Genomic DNA, 21,379 nt, shown 5'->3' on the forward strand with positions numbered 1-21,379 from the left:
CTGAATTTTGTAATATCAGTATCTCTTCCAACCCCTAGTCAATAACTACAATAAAGCTGGAGTTAGGATGCATTGCTAACTTTCTACATAATAATGAATCAAGAACATACTGACCTGTTACCAAGCAACACTTTGAATATAACTATGCCATTAGTTATTATAATTAAGTCATAAAAGTTAATTACCAGTCATGAAAACAGTACCTACAAGTTAAAGAAGCATAATGGTCTTTATTTGTTTTTTAAACGGCCCTTATAGGTAAATATACATCAATTTCAAGAACTTTCAAATTAACTCAGCTCTAATTGTAAAAGAAAACCAACAACTGCATAGTTGAAAATTAAAACTAGCAGTCACTTAGCCTATTCGAAGAATGGGAGAAGGGAAGATAACATCCTTCTTGCCAGAGCTATTAGCAATATGGTAAGTCAGTTTCTGTTTTTTAAACTTAGCTTACTCATTTAGGAGGGCTACAAAATTAAGAATCACATAACTGAAGGACTGTCTTACAGAAAGTGAATCTATTTTCTAAATAAAGACATTAAAAATAGAATTCCTCAAGATCCTGGTGGCCACCAACTTTTCTTTCTTTTTACTGAATTAAGCTTCTACATTGGTCTTAGGAATTTTTAAAAGTTCAGGAAAAACATTTTTTATTTTATTATTTTTTTAATGTTTACTTATTTTTGAGAAACAGACCGCAAATGGGGAAGGGGCAGAAAGAGAGACAGACACAGAATCTGAAACAGGCTCCAGGCTCTGAGCTGTCAGCACAGAGCCTGACACGGGGCTCAAACCCACAAACCATGAGATCATGACCTGAGCCAAACTCAGGCTTAACCGACTGAGCAACCTATGTGTCCAAGAAAAAAAAAAAAAACATTTTTTAAATTAAGTATCTCCCTAAGAACCTTAAAAAATAAAGTTTCGTATTCTTTGTTCCTCACGTGGGAAAAACTATAAGAAAAAGTGGCAGTTTTAAAGGTTGTATCTGTTCTTCCACTTGAGCTTTATGAGAGTTAAGAACTCAAGGCAAAATAAGTTTTAACATTCTAATGTCACAAATAATGTGTGTGTCTTAAAGCTCCCCCAGAGACGTGGAGGGCATCTAAGGGATTGCTATTCAGCCTCGATTCAGCATTATGGTATGGCTGGCTGGGACCCTCACACTATCAGCAACGAGTGAAATGGCCTCCACCTGCATACACTATCCACTTCCTAGTCTTTTAACATCTGTGATGTGAAAAAGAACAGACTTACAGCATCCCAAATAAGTGTCAGATCATCACAGCACATAAAACACAGACTTTAAGCTTTTTCTTGAAGAGAAAATCAAATAGTGGAAAATCACAGCTTTACAAAGTTATGCACTTATCGACAGTATAATTCAAATCAGTACTACAAATGGCCTTGTAATACATGTAGTGTTTTGACCAGAGGCTTTCAAAATATGTAACAGACAGTATATCCAAGTATAAACCTATTTGAATTAATTTCTTCATATGGAATACGGAAACACATTTGTAAAGCAAAACAAGAGTGGAAAAAATTAATAATTACTTGGTAGGTTGCCAAATACATTGTGCATTAAATAGGTGACCAGTATCTTGAAACTCATTTGTCTTCTAAGTCAAGTCAAATTAAAAGAATCCTGGGTTAACAGGTGTTTGGCTGAGCCATGGCAGGGAGCATCTCTCCACAGTAACACATCCACTGGTGCTTGGATGCTGCTCAACACAATTTCTGTGAACCCTTCTCTTTGAGGTTTAAAGGTCCTGAGCTAGATCTGGTGAGGAGGCCCTAACCAAAGCAAAGAAGCCTTGGAAGGCCTTCACGGTCCCTGAGAATCCATCATGAAGACAGACGACAGGACCAGATGGCTGGCGCTGCATGAAGGCTGAGAGGAGTGCTGGTCCTGGAGAAGGCTAATCCCTAATCCCACACTGAAACACCCATCTTGGCAGGAAGACTGTACCCTAGGGAATTTGTTGTTTGAGTGAATCAAAAGAGTAATAAAACCTGGATCTCAGGAAAATTTCAACCAGGACTATCAACTGTCTTAGAATAAACTGTGAGGAGACATGTTCTCTGCTCTACAACAGAAGTGCTACCGTCTAGGCAACTGACAACAAGGAGGGTAATCAATACATATATATTGACAGCATGATTTCTCTTCTCTGTATTCACTGCCACAACTTTTCATAAGCACTGTCATCTCTCACTGAACCACTGTGACCGCCTAATTGGACTCTGTCCTTCCACTTGTATCCCTGCTACATAGCATTCACAGTGGTCTTTTAAAACATAAAGCAAATCACATGAATAATTTTCCAACCATGTTTCTAAAGGGCCACAAGGAACAATGCTTTATGACATACTTTAACAATACGGTTTGTGAAGTACTAGAATCATTACTTAAAACTCCACTGAACCTCCTTATTGCCTGCAACAGGGGCAGACTGCTCCCTGCCCAAACTGCATGCGAGCAACCGTAACATCTTTCCCTCTCACCCCCTGGCAACACAGCTACTCCTGAAGCCTTCTGAGATCTCACTGCCCACCAATCTGTTTACTTACTCAGCTCCAAGTCATGAGATTTTTCTTTTCTGTCCCTAGAAAACACCAAGCATGTACCATCTCATAGCCTGGAATCCTTACCTTTCTAACCTTCACATATGAGCTGCTGCTTTCTCATCATTCAAGTCACAACAGAAGTACCACCGCCTAAGATCCCCTCAATTAGAACTAAAGCAATGTTCTATTTTCTATCTAAACACTTTTCACTATTTAAAACCACCCAATTCACATGTCTATTATTTCTTGTCTCTCTCCCCCAAATAAAATATAGGTTCCATGAGGGCAAGGCCTTTTGTCTTCAGCTCCAGAAAGTTCCTGGCACAAAGTAAATGCTCAATGTTTAAGTGACTAAATAACTGACTGACTGATTTAGGGGAATGGGGAACAATAAAAAGAAGGAATCTCTAATGAAACATAGCATGGTGGGAAAAGCAGACACTTGAGCCACACTGCATGGGTTTGCCCCCTAGCTTGGTCATTTAATAGCTGCAGAAGTTTGAACAAGATACGTTCAAACTTTGTTTTCTCATTTCCTGTGAATGGAACTGCCTGTAAAATGAAGGCATTAACCGTGCATATTCATAAAGTCATTCCAGGACATAAATTAGTTAATACATGCAAAATACAACAGTATCCTGCACAAAGTAAGTACTACATTTAAGTGATCTCTTAGGCTGCTTCAGAGTCAACAAGAGAAGACACTGAGCTTCCAGATTCAGCAGCAAGGTGTGTGAAGTGTCAAACCCAGTATGGGAAAATGGTTCTGCCAAAACCCCATCATCACAAGACTGCCAGAGCACTCAGTCTGTCTCAGGGCCAGGAAGTTCACACCACTCACATCCAACTCTGTGTGAGTGCTGCCTCCTGGAGTTACGCAACTTAGTGGCCTTTGCTACCCAGGTGGGGGATTGAAAGCCATAATACAATCCAGCTGTAACACTTTATAATACCAAATTCTCCTCATGACCCCTTTTGCTTCCTCCAACCATTTCTGCTACCATGTAAGACCTATCTTCTCACTCTATGGAACAATTTAGTCATCATTCACCTTCCATCAATTTCAACTGCATTAATCTCCAGCCATATCATAAAATGGTGGTGGGGACAGGAACAGTGGTCCAAGAACATCTAGGTAAACATCTAAGTCCTCAAGTCTTAGCAGGTCAGTCAGAGTTCTACCTCTACTATCTGTAAGATCTAATAACAATTCCTCCTCATCCCTCCTTCTCCTAACATGTCTTAAAATATTATGAGAGAGGGGACAGGCATGGTGGGGGGAAAATGAGGTTTCTCGTTAATCTGGGAGGATGAGAGGCTCAGATTTGTTATACTTTACAGCACAGGTCTATAAACAGAGACAGAAAAAACTAGTTACTTTAAAAATGGCTTAAAATATAATGCTGGAAATTAAAGAAAACTAATCTTACTAGGACCTGGAAAAAGCAGACTGTAAATTTTAATTTCAACATCACAATAAACTATAACTGCAGGTTATAACATCTCTAATGTATTCCAACAGTCAATCCCAGTAATTGACTTTATTCTTAAGTAGAGAGAATTCAATAACTGTATTCTGGCCAATTAAGAAAAGTTTATTTCATATTTATTTTGAAATTGGGCCAATGATTACATAAAAGGGACTGAAAACTCAAAAATTTCATGATGCTAAAAAAAACTTATTCTATGTGCTCATGTTAAATATAAAAAAAAGAATGATCTTCAATTATAATTAAGTCTTCATTTAATCTAAAAGACAATCTTTAAAGTAGCTTGTTTGCCAGAGATTTACAGAGCTGTAGCACAGTGGTAAGCCAAGAGTAATTAACTAAATGCATCCCTGTGTAAATCACCTGTAGATTTATAACCAATAATCTGATTTATTACCTTTCAAAGCTACTGTAAATTGAGAAAATGTTCTTCCTCTTAGGCTAAATTAAAACTTATCACTTTCCTAAAGTCAGAAGGCCAGAAACAAATACAGCAAGCTCATTTTCACTTCAGAGAACACACTAAAATCCTAAGACAAAATCAAAAATCTATTTTAATTTTTGAAAGACTGGCAGAGAAAAACATACATCCATTATGTTCACCATATCTGTGCAATGTTTACTACACAGGATATTGTCTTTATTCTAATGCAAGTCCTTTGTGCTTTTGATGAGAAAAATTCCATTAATACTCACTGACAACGAAAGTTTTAAAAAGGGGGGGGTAGTGGGGGACACCATGTTCAATGCAACATTCCTCAGCTTCAGATGCTCACTTCGATCACCTGAGTTTACAAAACTACAAATGTCAGGGACTCACTCCAGACCACTTATTTCAGATGCCCTGGCAACTGTAATTTTTGGAAGCTTTCAGATGATTCTAATATGAAGCCAGAGTTAATAACCCCCAGATGTAATGGAAAATACAATCATTTTAGAATCAGAGGTCTAGGTTCAAATCCTTGTCCCATCTCTTACTAGTTCCGTGAGCTCATTTCCTTCTTTTCAAAGTTGATAATGTTTACCTAATTCATGTGAAGAATTACTGAGGTACTACATGTAAAAGTATCCAGACCTAGGACATCACAAGAGTTTAGTAAATGTAATATAATTCCAGGTAAATTCTGTTCTATTTGAAAGCCATCTAACCTCTCCATGGTAACTACGTGAAAAATATCCCTTTACAAGAAGTTCCTAACTTGCAAATGGTTCATTCTATGAGTTTCCAGTTTAATTCTAGGCATGGAAGAGAAAAGAAAAGGTGACACAGTGCTCAAACAAGTTTTTACTCTGTAGCATCTGCACAGAGTTAAATCTATCAAACTATCTGCTCCTATCTATGTACTTCATTAAGTACTGAAAGCTGTAAAGAATTAAAAAAAATAAATTAAGTACACAATAGGTTCTGTCCTTCACTTAATATGTAGTTGGAGAAGCCAAACTGACACATGTAAAATTATCACAACTTCTAACAGGTCTGATTTGTCCTTTATCTTGCACTGGCAGTGCTTAAGGGCCCAAGTCCTCTCCACCCCAACCCCATGTCTTTAAAAGGCAGATGACCATGTGACAGACATGTAAGTAAAAAGCATGCTGAAGGCAGGCTGGTAAAGAAGCAGTATTAAACAACACAACACACTGAAGTAAAGCTAGAGTGAAAAGTTGTGGGTTCTAATTATAGTAAGACCTCAGAGATGGGTTTTATTAGTAAAAACATACTTGCACAGAATTTAGCTAGGGTTTTAAAAACATTAAGAAAATATTAAAACCCTATATGGGTTTCATGTTGTCTGGTTTTCATAGCAACTTACTGAATAGTTAACCTCATTTTACACAGGAGGAAACTGAGGTTCAAAGCAAGTAAATTATTTACCTGATATCATCCAGCCAGTAGACCCTCAGGGATACAATACCATATCACAGAAAACTTTGAGTTACATTTCTATAAATAAGAACACTGCTTGCTTGGTAAAACTCCAAGTTGAGTATATTCAATGACCTATAATTAACAGGAATCCAGGAAATTATTAACAAATGAAATGTTTATGTTATCAAAAACTCCAGAGTTCCAGACTTCAAAACTCATAGAAGTGTCAGGTATAATAGTTTAACAAATCTTGTCTCCTTTCACAGTTACAGATGACAATACTGAACACTTAGCAGCAGCTAGTGCAGAAATAAATACTATTTGCTTCAACATGTTCGTTGAAGGCACAATTTTTTCAAAGAATAAGGAGATATGCACTGTGATAACCAATGGAAAATGTCACTCAATTAGGAACCACCTCCTAAAAGGAGACAAGGACAATGATGTCTGAAACTGGAAAATTCAATCATAGTTCAATTATTAGCTACTAGGATTATTCAGGTGGCATTTAATACAAAATTAATTATAACTCATTCATTGCCAAAACAAAGTTGATTCCTAACATTATATACACACCTTACAAAATAGGGTGCACCCAGTATTTTATACATTTTATTATGTCCTATAATGAGTTTAGTTTGGACTAAATACTATTATTTTAAATGTATTCAGTAGCTTTTAGTGACAAGTCATATATATAATGTACCCTACAAGGCAAAAAAATTAATCAGGATTTCTAAGAATCCTAAGGGTAACAATGAGAATAGTTACTAAATGTGAAATTATTCTAGCAGTGTTTCTAAACTTACTGATTTATAAATCAAATATTTAAAAAAAATTTTTTTTTCAACATTTATTTATTTTTGAGACAGAGAGAGAGCATGAACAGGGGAGGGTCAGAGAAAGAGGGAGACACAGAATCTGAAACAGGCTCCAGGCTCTGAGCTGTCAGCACAGAGCCTGACACGGGGCTCGAACCCACGGACTGCGAGATCATGACTTGAGCCGAAGTCGGACGCTTAACCGACTGAGCCACCCAGGCACCCCTATAAATCAAATATTTAAATGCCATATGGTATTCTTTTGAGTGTAGTAACACCTGAAAATAAATTATTATAAAAATATGGGTGAGAAAACTTTAAGTTTAAAGTTTTTCCCCTTAACTCAATAAGGTTATGGAATTGTCTTCTTTCTCCTCCTACTTCCTAGAGATTAGAGAGCACTGACTGCTCTCTCATCCAACCTCTCCTTACATTTTGAGTGGACAAATATCAATACTTTTTATCTTGCAAAAAAAATATGTAAAAGATGTTTTCTCAGAGTTTTAAAATCCTACATACAAATAATTTCACCTTGGGGTGCTTGGGTGGCCCAGTCGGTTAAGGGCCCAACTCTTGATTTCAGCTCAAGTCATGATCTCATGGTTTGTGAGTTCAAGCCCCACATCAGGCTCTGCGCTGATAGTGTGGAGCCTGCTTGGGATTCTCTTTCTCTCTCATTCTCTCTCTCTCTCTGCCCCTCCTCTGCTTGCTCTCTCTTTCACAAAAATAAATGAACATTAAAAAAATTTTTTCACCTTAAAATAAATGAAAAAAAATGCTGGCTAACAGCACAATACTGTAGGGAAAAATCTGAGGTGTATATTAACAAAACCAAGAAGCTAGTTTAAGAAAAAGAGCCATGTTTTTGTGGCTCTTTTTCTTGTTTAGCTTTCACTATGGCTTAAAGCAATTCAAAATGAAGTATTTTTGGTTAAATATTTTATGAAATCAACTCCAATTAAAAATACGGTTTGGGGTATTTTATTGATATCCTTCTAGTGGGAAAGAAATAAACTATATGTCAAAAAAGCCCAGATATCAAGGATAGCCTTAATTCTAAAGGGACCCTGTGACAAGAAATGCTTATTATACAGAAAGATACTCTGAAGATAATAATCAGGACTTGAGGGAACACACTGTATCTTAGATGAAAAAATTTGTTTATTTTGCATTCACTTCTTAAATTAACTATTTCTATTCTAGTTTTGGGGTTAAAATCTTGCAACTCTCTGCATACGAATTAAAATACTGGCATGGTTTAATAATTGTAAATGTGATTTTCACATAAAAGAACTTCTGAATCTTTGACAGTTTCTACAGCAATCAAAGAGAAGAGACATGAATAATAAGAAATTAGCACTGCTGTACAGCTATAGTCACTTCTCTGGTTCAAACAAGAACATCTCTAATATACAGAATTCTGACATCCAGAAGTCATTACCACAGTCGCTAACCAAAACTGGTCTGCATTCGCAGACACAGAGTAAACAGAAGGTCAGGGGAGTGGGGAGTGGAAGAGTGGGGGAGAAGGGGCTTGAAATTCTGAAATTTTCAATAAAGTTAATGTCTAGGTCTTTGTTAAAAAGTTAGGGGCGGGGCGCCTGGGTGGCGCAGTCGGTTAAGCGTCCGACTTCAGCCAGGTCACGATCTCGCGGTCTGTGGGTTCGAGCCCCGCGTCGGGCTCTGGGCTGATGGCTCAGAGCCTGGAGCCTGTTTCCGATTCTGTGTCTCCCTCTCTCTCTGCCCCTCCCGTGTTCATGCTCTGTCTCTCTCTGTCCCAAAAATAAATAAACGTTGAAAAAAAAAAAATTTAAAAAAAGTTAGGGGCGACTGGGTGGCTCAGTCAGTTGAGTGTCCGACTTCGGCTCGGGTCATGATCTCACGGTTCGTGAGTTCGAGCCCCGCGTCGAGTCTGAGCTGACAGCTCAGAGACTGGAGTGTGCTTCAGATTCTGTGTCCCCCTCTCTCTCCGCCCCAACCCTGCTTGTACTCTGTCTCTCTCTATCTTTCAAAAATGAATAAACATAAAAAAAATTTTTTTTTAAAGTGCATGAAAGAGGTATCTGGAAACAGGTAACACACTGGCCAGTAGCAATTACAAGTTGTTAAACTAAAATGTAAATCTGGCCATCCAGACCCTACAAAGATAATGAAGGAATGGGTCAGAGACTAGGTCGATTTAAATGAGAGGGAAGAGACAGGAAAAAAGGGCTAAGATATGCAGAACTAGATCAAGTGCTGCACAGTGGAGAGGGGGATGAAAGGAGGCAAAAGAGGGAAAAGGAAAAATATAGAAGACACGTTATTTAAAAAAAGTCAGCACTTCAGTCTTACTGAAATGACAGCATACTATTGATTGATTTGTCACTTAACAGTCACTACAGCAAAAATACAATGAGAGCCATCCAAAAACACGTAGGGCTAAGTTTAATTTATATATAGGGCATGGTTAAGTTTATAGATAAGAAGATATCTTATCTATAAAGATATAAAGATAAATTTATAGATAAGAAGAGTTAACTGGTTAAAATAACTTTAATTCATTTATATGCCAAATTCCTTTTGTTCCAAATATACCCTAAATGAGTCCCTGTAACAACTGAGTATAATAGTTCTCAAGGGTTGGGCTGGTGAAACAGATGAGAAACTTCATCAACGGGTTGGCCCAGGCTATGAACCTTCAAACATATCCTGCAAGGCTGCTCTGATGACAATGATAATTCATGTAAAGTACCCAGCACAGAAACTGGGTATTCCATAAGTGGTCAATGCTACTCTGAAGGAAAAGCAGTTGTATCCATCACTTCTCTCTAGAGCAGTGGTTCTCAAATGGGTCAACTTTGCCCCCAAGGGAATATTTCGCAATGTCTGGAGGTATTTTTTAATGTCATGATAGAGAGTGGGGAGTACTGTGTTACTGGCATCTAGTGAGTGGGGAGAAAGACCAGGAATGCTGCCAAATGCTCACAATGCATAAGACAGCTCCCTCCCTGCCGCTGCCCCAACACCAAGAATTATCCACTCCAAAATATCTATAGTGCTAAGGCTGAGGAGTCCCACTCCAGTGCAGTGGTTCTCAAACTTCAGTGCATCACCATCACCTGGAGGGCTTGTGGATCCATAGACTGCTGGGACCTTTTGTTGGAACCCTAGAGTTTCTGATTCAGTTGGTCTAGGGTACGTTTCTAATTAGTTCCTAGGTAATGCTGATGCTTCGGACCCAAGTGTCTACACTTTGAGAAACAGTACTCTTAAGAAAAGTGATAAGGACAAAACAAAAAAATGTTAGGGAAGTAAGTACCTCTGGGGTTTTCTGTTCTCTTAAGTCATGAAATATCTTAAGTTTCGAAACAAAACATTCACTTAAAAACAAGTTGAACTATATATGCATATATTGTGTGTGTATACATTTTTTCCAAGAGAAACCATGCTGTAAATTCAAATAGTAATGACAGGTCATGGCTCCAAAAGTGAAAATCATTTACGAGACAGATGTTTGTTTGCATTTCCTCTACATGGTGGAGGAAAAGCTTCTTAAATCTTTCCACACTTACATTATAGGAAAAAAATGATAGTATGTTAGCAGGTATAAATTTTTAGAAAGTTTTTTAACTGGACGAAATATAAACAAAAGAGATGATAGAGCAATCATTTCATTGTAGATGATTTGAAATTATACTTAAAAGCGCATTAAAAACTAAATCTTTGTGTTCCTATAATGTTAGGAATTCACCAAAACATTTTCAATTATTATTCAGAGTTTAGATAATTAACCTAGTCATATTGATTTATCATATATCAATTGCATCTCATGTATTCTCTACCACCAACGAACGCTGGGACAGATGACCATTCACTGTTATTAATGGACTGTTGCCAAAAACTTTTGTTAGGATTATCTGTAGGATATTATGAAGTAACTGTCTAAATGTTTTCACCAAGTTTTACTATTCATGATATTCACTGCCAACACTACCCAAAGAACTGTAAGAGGCTATGATCCAAATTATTACCAAATGTATTTATTCATTGGAATCATGCAATTCCTTGAGCAATCTTTCTCCAAAAGCCTAACAAAGTATTTGTATAGCTTTATATTAAAACGCAAATACAAAACCTTTTTAGATTTCCATCATTATTTTTAATTGCAGAAAGTAGAACACTGAGAGACTGATTTAAAAGATGTAACATAATAGAGTAAAAAATACCTGACTGTTTCACAGTAAAACTTAATTGAATGCTCAAGCAGGTTACAAATTTGCTTTAAGCAACTTTCTCACAAAGTTGTAGATTCTGGAATGCCACACACACAGCTTTAGGCTGAACTTACCCACCTTACTGTATGGCGGGCAAAATACTGGAAATGACAAAGTCAGCTGTATGCAGAAAGGAAAGCACACAATGGTTAGTGGGTATAAAGAACTGCCAAACATCAGGAATACATGCAACTGCTCCATAGTTCGCGGCCGTGTGTCACTGGGGACACTGACTTAAAGGACAAATAATAAAGATGGCACCCATAAAAGTAAACGAGTAGGAAATGAGAACCTGCGGCATTCAATGCAAACTTATTAAGCCGTCTCCATCCGCTGCCACACACGCGCAGTAGCAATAACTAACTCTAGCAATAGCTAACACAACACAGCTCCACATGAATGTCTCAGAGACATCTCAGATTTTCAGCCTCAAAGCTGACCTCCTCAGTTAGGGTTGGTTCCCCGCCCCAAACCTGTTCCCCATCTAGTTATTTCATATCACAGTATAAAGCAGCACTATCCATCTAGCTGTCCTAGTCAGAATCCAGAAATGATTCTCTCCCTTTTTTTCACCCCAACATTACAGCCAATCTAACAGATTCTGTCCATTCTACCTCCAGAATAAACCCCAAATTTACCGGCTTTTCTCCATTTCATCTTATACCTGGACCTACTACTACAGCCTCTCCACTTCCAATCTTGGCTCCTTCTTTTCCATCCTCCATTCAGCAGCCAGAATGTTCTTACATCCTCTTTGTATCTCATCACTCTCCCGCTTAAAAATTCTCCAGTGACTTCCCATCGCAGGTAACATCTAAATTATTTTCCTTGGCCTATACAAGGCCCTGCATCATCTAGCTCTTTCCCATCTCTCCAACCCCACCTCATGTCACCCTTCCCTCGTGGTCACTATTATCCACGACACAGTGGCCTTCCTCCAGTTCCTTAAAACATACCAAACTCTTTGTTGCCTCGTGTCCTTGAAGCACGCTATTCCTGAAGTGGCAGTTCGTTCGTTCTCATCCTTAAGACTTCAGGTTAAATATCATCTCCTAAAAGTGGTCTTCCCTAACCACCTTAATATAAATAGGTCCAATCCCTCCTGGTATCCATTCTTACACTTTGTTTATTGCTTTCAAATAGTGTAAAATCAACTGCCAAAAGGATGTTTTGTATCCCAAGAGACTTATGAAAACAAGTAGATACAAAAGAGTGTCATTTTTGCTACACAGAAAAAAACAAAAGTGAGACTATAAAGGTAGAGGGAAAATAGACAAGAAGGCTAGAGAAAAAGAGGTATGCCAGAAAAAAAACCCTTACATTATCTGTAATTTCAAAGCTACAAACAGGATTATATTCTTTGAAACTGCCCAGCATTCTCTCACCTCAGGGCCTTTGCCCTCGATGTTCCCTCTGCCTAGGGAGGTATTAACCCCAAGATAAAGCATAATGCTGCTTTGGATCTTTATTTAATGTCACCCAATCAGTGACACCTTCCACAACCATTCTATTTAAAATAACAACACCCTATCCCCACACAGTTCTCTCTCACCTTTCCCTGTTTTATTTTTCTCCCACAGCGCTTATCATCATATGTCACATGAAGCATTTTACTTATGTATATATGCTTCTTGTCGGTCTCTCCCACTAGAATTGTGGCTGCATAAGGGTAGGAATTTCAGTCTGTTTTATCACCAGCATAGATTCACTAACTACTTGTTCAATGAATTAGCGTGAAAATGATACCCATAAAATACGGACCAAGTTATACAGCAGGAATTAATTCGTTAACCACATTGCATTCAAAGACATGCCTCTAAAAAGAAAATCTGTTATAGTCTTACTTAAAATCTTTCAGTGGTCCCCTATCTACCCCACCTCACTCTCTAGGGATTAAGTTCCGTATCATTAAAATAGCCTATAAGGTCCTGAATAGACAGGGTCTCGGCTAACTTGCACTGTCAGGTCTCTGCCTAATTTGGACTGTTACCTACTAGCCACTCTCGGTCTTGATCACCATGCTCTCGTCAGAATGGCCTCCCTGAGCTCTCAGAACTTATTAAGCTCTTTATTGCTTCTCTGCCCAACCCGGTCATTCCCTGTGCCTGGAACACTTTCATCACAACCACCCTGCTTTCTATCCCTTCCTCTTTCCTCCACAACTCAATTTATAAATGTGATAATTATTTAAAGGCTATCCGTTTAATGTCTGGCTCGTCTAACAGACTGTAAGCTCTGAAGAAAGGACTCTGCCTGTCACATCCACCCCAGGGGCCCCTATGCCTAGTGTAGTGCCAGGCACATGACAGGTTCCTGTAATTGGGTGAACCAAACTACCAGGATCTGGGTATGACTCTCCTATAATGAATGTTGTTTGCATGCCTTCATTAAATATCAGAGTATAAAATCTATGAAGAATATAAATCTATAAACAATATTTGTGGCACTGTATGAAAGGATAAAAATTCCTATAAACTGAACGTGGGGGAGGGATGAGAAGTAATAGAGGAAACAGATTGGCCACGTATTGATAACTGCTGAGGCTGGGTGACAGGTATGTGGGGGCTCATTATACTATTTACTCTGCTCTTATTTACACAGTGTAAACTCAGTGTTCTCACAAGTGGTAAAAATCTGAATTTTGCTAAAGACAAACAGAAAGCTTACCAAATATCGACCTCTCGTTCAGACAAAAGGTGCAAGAGAAGTACTTATGCCTCCTATTAGGAACCTCCTTCCATACCACCTACACCTAGAACAGCATCTGACACTGTAACAACATCATAGAAATTGAAGCTTCAAGATACAGAGCTCAATCTTAAAATCTCTTCTCTCTCTGCTTTAGTACTCTTTCTATGACACCACACTTATTTCTGGAAAGTTACCTTCCACTCAAGTCTTGCTTCAAAGGGACAGGGAGGGAGAGGGAAGAAGGGAAAAGGGAAAGAGGGGAAGAAAGAGAGGGGGAGGGGAGGGGAAGAAAGAGAGGGGGAGGGAAGGGGAAGAAAGAAAGAAGGAGAGGTAAGAGAGAGAGATCATCAATAGTAAATCTCCTTCCAAGAAATCCTTTGGAATCAATTGAAAAGATCTAATCATGAGAATTCAGGTACATATGATTACGACTTTATAGTCCTTGAATGTGAGTTTCGTGAACTCTTACCGCATTCACATTTATAAGGAACTCCAGCTTAGAGAGGAAAGTGATCTGCCAGACCACACAACTGATAAGACATAAAGATCAGGTCCTTCTCAGACCAACAGATCTTCAGTCCAATACTTATTCTACTACATGCAACTGATAAAAACAAAGCAATGCAATTACAATCCAACTGCCTCTATCATGCAAGCCTCCAAAGAGTTAAAACCATTGCATTTATCTTTTGCATCACCTACCAAACAAGTATTTTCTTTTTTTAAAAAAATTTTTTAATGTTTATTTATTTTTGAGAGAGAGACAGACAGAGCATGAGCTAGGAAGGGGCAGAGAGAGGGAAACACAGTCTGAAGCAGGCTTCAGGCTCTGAGCTATCAGTACAGAGCCCGACGCAGGGCTCAAACCCACAGACCTCGAGACATGACCTGAGGCGAAGTCGGACGCCTAACTGACTGAGCCACCCAGGCGCCCCCAAACAAAAGTATTTCCAAAATATTATGACTTGTTTTAAAAATCACCTTTCAGGATTCATTATTTCCTCTTAAAAACCAGTTTTAGGTTAAAATGGCTCACTACCAAATAATGGATTACTCTAAAAAATTACTTAGCTCAAAAGGATTAACCATACTTCAGAAACAATGTAAATTTTCAACAGATTTAGCAGTCAAAACTTAGATTTATTTGAAGGACTATGGAATTTATTTAATGCTATCTTTTCTTTTTTAGTGTACTCAAAAAACCAATGCTGAAAACTAAGTCATATGTTAAAAATATATTTTGGAGATTTCTTCAAATCTCTAGCTTATAAGAAAATCTCTAGCTTATAAGAAAAATAGCTTGACATTTAATAGAAAATAGCCTGCACATGTAGTGACAACAGCCTCATATATAATAAAAATGTTACTTTCTTTTCTTTTTTGTGGTCATTAACGTGGTTTCACAGGGAGGTTAAATACTCTTATATCTAAAATGAAAACCCATAAAAAACACTGAAAGGCACAGTATGTCTTAAATGAGTTTTCTTGGTTTCAAAAGTTTTTCTTATTTCTCTTTCACACAGATCTGAAAAATTAAAATTAGCATTTGAAAGTATTCAAAAACTGTTTAAATCGTTTAGTTGTTAGGATCTACAGGTGCAGTTCTGAATGAAATACATTTACCATCTGCTATGTCTCAATTCTGACCAATTTACAATTATACAAATCAAAAGGTGAAATATCTTTGTTTTCACAAATTAATAGGACCTTCTTTTGGACGGAAAAGTTCTTAAACATAAAATCCATTTCCATAAATAAATTCAAACAAAATACTTCCTCCATTTTACACTAGTATTAAACTATTTATAAAAGCCTGTTGATATTATTTCCTCACAGTATTAAAAAGGAATAAATAGTCATTCAGTCAATATTAACTCTGTCTGCTCTATGCCTAAGACTGGACTAGATGGTAGGGATTACAAAATGTATAATACACTCCAACCAAGAGAAATTTATATTCTAGCAGAATTACATAAATCATAACTGTATCAGAGCATGATAAAATAGGAGAGCAAAAATGCATATGGACAGACAAGGAGCCCTGACAACATGAAAACATGGGTAGTTCTGCCTCCATGTGGCTATAAGCTTCATGCAGACAGGGTCCATGTTTGTTTTATCACTGCTGGATGGTCACTAACTCCTAGTAGTGTCAGGAACACGTTAGATCTTCTTTAAATATCTGTTGGCTAAAAAAATAAAGAAGGCTTCACATAGCAGGTGATGAGAGAAATAAGCACGAAAGCACAAGTAGGAATTAGGCAAAAGAGAAGGAAAGGGCATGTTAGGCAGAAGGAACTACTAAACCCATCTTTCATAAATTTACTTTAATGTAGGTAACATTCAGCCTTTTATCCCCAGATAGATTTCCTACAAACAGCCTTTACTTAGCTAAAAATTTCTTAAATGAATAGTTTAGATTTTAAAAAGTAGAATAAATAAACTACCAAGGTCTCCAGTACCCACAGGATACCACACAAACGATTTTGAGTGTAAGTTCAATCATTACCAGTACAAGCAAGACAGACCAAACATAATTGCTACAAAAAATAATTTAGGACTAAAAATAAAAATGGAAGAAAGTACATTTTAACCACATACTATTTCCAGTCAGATTTAATGAAATTTAATTTGAAAAGTAATTTAATAAAATTTAACTTAATAAAGCTAACTTTAAAACAGTCATATGTCCAAGAAAGAATATGAGCGAAGACAAAAATAGGAAAAGAGGTATTTTACACCAAAAAATAGCAATGAAGGCAGTTATTAGACTAAGTCTGATACATTAAGTTATACCAAACTCTGAATGTGACATTCTGAGTCATGCTTTAGGTCAATGATAAATACGAGCTGTTGGTTTAGTCAACCTTCTGTGAGCTGGCAAATGCTTTCTAAAGCGGGCAGAGCGAGTAAATATTTTAGGCTGTGGGCCACATGGTCTCTGTCACAACTATTAACTTAGCCATTGTAGCATGAAAGCTGTCACAGACAATACACAAATAACGGGTGTGGCAGGGTTCTAATAAGTCTTTATTATAAAGACTGTTTTTATAAAAACTGGTGGCTGACCCATGACCATAGTCTGCCAACCCCCTGTTCTAGGGTCTCAAAGTGACTTCTCAGTAATTCTTTTCAAGACAGCTTTACTTCCTTTCACACACTTTCCCATAAACTGTGTAAGTGTTTCATTAAAGCCTCTAAAGACACCTATAAGAGAACATAGCAGATATGCTCATGTTTTACATATAAAGAAACTGAAGCTCAAAGGGATTGAATGAGTTGCCCTACGGAGCTGCTAGGAGAGTTGAGACTAAACAACTCCTAACCAGCCCCTCACACCCAAGCCTCCAATGCCCCAAGTGAAACATTTTAATCATCTTTAGAATCCGCTGCTGAATCCTTGAGCTCTCTCTACAGCAGGCTCACCCAGTTCGCAACAGATTTCAAGAACACCTACTTGAATGCCCATTTAAATTATTTACTTCAATTCTGAAGCCAAATTATTCTCAGATCCCTGCTCTCTTGACAAGATTCCAGGCTTCTTCGACTTAGATTATCTTCTTATTCACAAGTCTCCTACAATTTCAATTCATCTTCAAATAGCCAGCAAGAAAAAGGAAGAAATATATCTTAAGGGATTGTAAACTCTCTTAAATATTTAATAGGAATTTGTATACTCAGTAAGATAAAGGAGGGGAAAGGCTGCCTTTGCAAAACTTACAATCTAATTAAGAAATACCAAACATACAAATATAAAACTAAGGAGCAACTCATTGTAACTCAAATCTAAGAAATTAAGAGAAATGACAAAATTTAATTTACAATACACACTGTCATAAAGTATGTACCTTTTGCACTACTGAAGTCTCAGATAATGCCCTGTTTTGTATAATGAAAGTTCAATAAATACTACATGACAACAAACACCTCTTTGCCATGGTAATAGTATAGTCTCAAAGATAAAAATGGATCACAGTTTTTAAAAATTACTAAAATTATGTTTTCAAGGGTGGAGTCAGGGGGAGAAAGTGGGTCTTCTATTTTATTCTCATTATTGCCATTAAATTCCAGCTTATTTTGGACTAATTTCCTATCTAAAAACAACTATATGGACAAATACAGGCAAGCCTTGCTTTGCATAGTAGTGCAGGACTGGAAAAGTCACCATGAAACCGTGCAAAGTGATCTTAATAATCAATGGTGTGGTCTTTAAAAATTGTCAAAACATTAAAAACTCTCTTAGTTATAAATGCGTAAGAAAATGAAGTAAACAAAATTAATTTATTTAGTATACTGGAATTTAAAACATGAGAAACGCTGAGAATTCCAGCATCTTATTTATTATTCTGTAAAAAACTAAAGCACAGTTTGAATAGTGCTTGCTTTCTTGACATAGAGCTTACAAGCGAGCATCTTTCCTAAACCTTGGCAAACTGTCACATGCCTTTCTGGGTCCGGATCGACTTCATCATTTGCATTTCATCATTTGCACTTCCAATGTCATGAAACGTGAGCGTTCCTGTAATGCTGTTTTTTGCCAGCATCATTTTGCCAGGGATAAATTCACCCTTTTTGTCACAATCACTTTCCCCATTTACGCGGAAACGTTCACCTTCGCCAAGTTCCTGTGGCTGCATATCTAGCATCTCAAAAGATGGTAGTGTCAACACGCTCACAGCCCGCTGTTTCTTTTACGATTCCATTATTCCTGTAAAATCCCACGACCAACATTACCACTTTTTGTGGATTTGCTACACTTTGATCTTTCTTGGCCAATTCCCTCTTTCAATTATCCACTTTTACAAAATGTTATATGTATGGGTTTATCACTGGAGACAAGGAGGGAACACAACTACATGCTTTGCTGTCTGTGAGTAAACTAAGTAACAAGTGAGTAATGATGATTCACTGACAGACACTGAAGGAAGTGATGTGACTGGTCTCTGATCATGATGCATCTGTGCTGGTAAATGATTCATGGACTAAAGAGCTAGCAATAAAGTTTGTACTTTATGTAATTTCAGTAACTATATGAAAGTAAGTGAAATTTGAACCAGATTGTTAAGGACCTAGTATTATTTAACTAAAGCATATTAACTACTGGACCCATGCAAAACAATGGCTGCCTGTAAATAAGACAACTGTGGGGGGCAATCAATGCAGGCAAGATTAAGAAGATGGGAGAATACAGAGGTGAGCTGCAGATTCCTCTCAGCTTTTTCCTTGAGTGTATTTTCTAAATCCCAGCCAGGGGAGAGAGAATGCAAGCACGAAGCAAGTCATACTGCTCTGAGAAAGCAAGGGCTGGAGTTTGTGCCCTAGCAGGGGGAGGCACTTTGGTATGCACACAGGGTGTCCAGTTGCAATTCCAGGAAGATGACTAGCAACGAGGGCACTTTCTCCAGAAGCTAAACACAAGAGGTTTGTAATACGAGCTGGTGTTATGGGCAAAGTAACCATCCCAATACTAGCGAATCCATGAAGAGAAGGATGTTGGAAGAATACGATGTTATGGACGGGTAAAGGCAGCTACTTTTGTAGCTAAATTTTGTGTGTAGAGGCTGGAATTTAAACTTGTACCACCAATCCTAAAACGCACCAACTATTCACAGGGTTACAGTTATTTCATACTCTAAAAAGTGGTATTCTGAAATTAAACGGTGTTATATTTACCATTTTGTAATCCCATCCAGAGCTGCTTATGATCTTTTTTCTGCATTTCATTGATTACTTGACTTTTATGCTTTAATGCATCAGCTTCTTTCACACAAGACATAAAATGAGCTTCAATTGCATCCTTAGATGGACAGTGCAGAAGGTCCTTTTCTGGAAAACTCTATCGAAGGAAAAAAATACACATATAAAACAGGTACACATATTACAAAATTAGCTTCATAAAGAAATGCATCTCCCTCAATTATCCAATATTTTTAGCAAACCATCTGTTAACTTCCCAATGAAGAGATTTCAGTACAATTCCAAATACTCTTTAAATTAAGTTAAAAATATTTAGCTACCTGGTGTATTTTGTACTTTTTCTAATAATCCTTATGTAACATTATGTTTAAAACAACGTAAAAGAAGGCTCTGAAAGAGTAATAATTTCAAAAATAGCCTTCTGGCTTGGCCATACCTAGTGCTGACAGGAATGTGGACTACAACTCGCATACACAGCTAGCGAGGATGTAAAACAGTGCAATCACTTTGGAAAAGTTTGGTCATTTTTTAGAAAAGTAAACATACACCTTCCATCTGATCCAGTCATTCTACAACTAGGCAATTACCTAAGAGAAACAAAAACACTTTTCCATACAAAGACTTGCATGTGAATATTCACAGTTGTCTCATTTCTAACAGCCAAAATCCAGGAAGCATCCTAGACGTCAACAGGTAAATGAACACATAAATTGTAGTATAAACTTATCAAAGTGTACATTTTTAATATGTACAGTTTGCTGCATGTCAATTAGACCTTAATGAAACGGTTAAAATGCAGCTTTTAAGGTCAACACCAAAATTTATATCCTACATGTCACTGAATCTTTTAGGCAGGTGAGGCAAAGATCACTAGATAGATAAGCAGTTATGTGAATTAGATGACTACAGTTCTTTTCACTGAAAAAAAAAAAAAGAGAATAAGAGCCAACACTAATTGAACACTTACTATGTGACAAACATTGTACAAGACTTTTCATATGGACTATGTAATTTAATCTTCATAACCACCCTTAAGGTAAAAACTACTGTTATTGCTACTTCACAGATTAAAAAATTTTTAATTAACTAATTAATTAAAAAGATCAGGGAGTAGAGAGAGTCGCACAGCTTGCAAGTGGTCAAGCGAGGAGTAGTCTGACTCAAGAGTCCCAGTTTTTAACCACTATGCAATACCACTTCCTCCATAAGACCTGAATACTTAAGGTAATGATTATATTCGAACATTATTTTACCAAAAGTCGTTGTATGAGTCCTTTGGTAAAACCTGAGACAAGTAATAATGGCAGAAAAAAGCACTTAGCGATAGCCTACTCGGATACTATTAACAGCCAACATTCAACTACCCCAATCATGGAAAGCTCCTGAATGACAAGGAAATTTACAATACATGCCCTCCTACTAAAAGAAAAGGCACCTTACTACCCACTGATATTTCCTAAAATATATTTTTTTTAATGCAAATAGTCAGTCATACCTCCTGTTCTAATAAGAATTGGACTGCACAGATCTGCTGAGTAAAAAGGTAAGGCATTATTTAACTCCCCACTGGTCACAGCTGCCTGGAGAAGAGACCAGCTGAGACAATCAAATTGTCTCTCTAGGTACAAAGGGATTTTTAGATTCATGGTGCTATTGAACCAGAGATCCATGAAGAACAAAGACAGGGATTTTCAGACATAGGCACACAAAGGCAAAGCTGATGAGAAAATATAAAATTCTGTAAAAATGAAAAGGCAAAAGGAGAATAGGAGAGAGAGAAAGGCAACACTACAAGATGGGAGAGGGTATGGATGGCAGAGGGAGGGTCCCTGCCTTAATCAGCTTTACAATCCACTGTATTTGTTCTGCTTAGGCTAGATTGAAGGGAGTTGTCCTGGTTTCCTGACCAGGATAAACAATAAAATGTACATCATATCAATGCTATGATATTCAAATGGATTAACATTATAATAATTATTTCTA

The 21,379-nt window shown here is 37.4% G+C and overlaps 1 protein-coding gene across 2 annotated transcripts in view; it reads right to left on the minus strand.

The window, feature by feature from the left end:
* ATG5 (autophagy related 5) overlaps positions 1 to 21,379 on the minus strand; it is a 128,092-nt gene that overhangs the window by 57,295 nt on the left and 49,418 nt on the right. For both annotated transcript variants that reach the window (XM_030316050.2, XM_030316051.1), the window contains one exon: positions 19,373 to 19,535. In XM_030316050.2, coding sequence (XP_030171910.1) covers positions 19,373 to 19,535 — 163 coding nt within the window. The remainder of the gene's footprint in view (positions 1 to 19,372; positions 19,536 to 21,379) is intronic.

This window comes from Lynx canadensis, chromosome B2 (assembly GCF_007474595.2).
Source record: "Lynx canadensis isolate LIC74 chromosome B2, mLynCan4.pri.v2, whole genome shotgun sequence".
In the NCBI taxonomy this organism is placed as follows: domain Eukaryota; kingdom Metazoa; phylum Chordata; class Mammalia; order Carnivora; family Felidae; genus Lynx; species Lynx canadensis.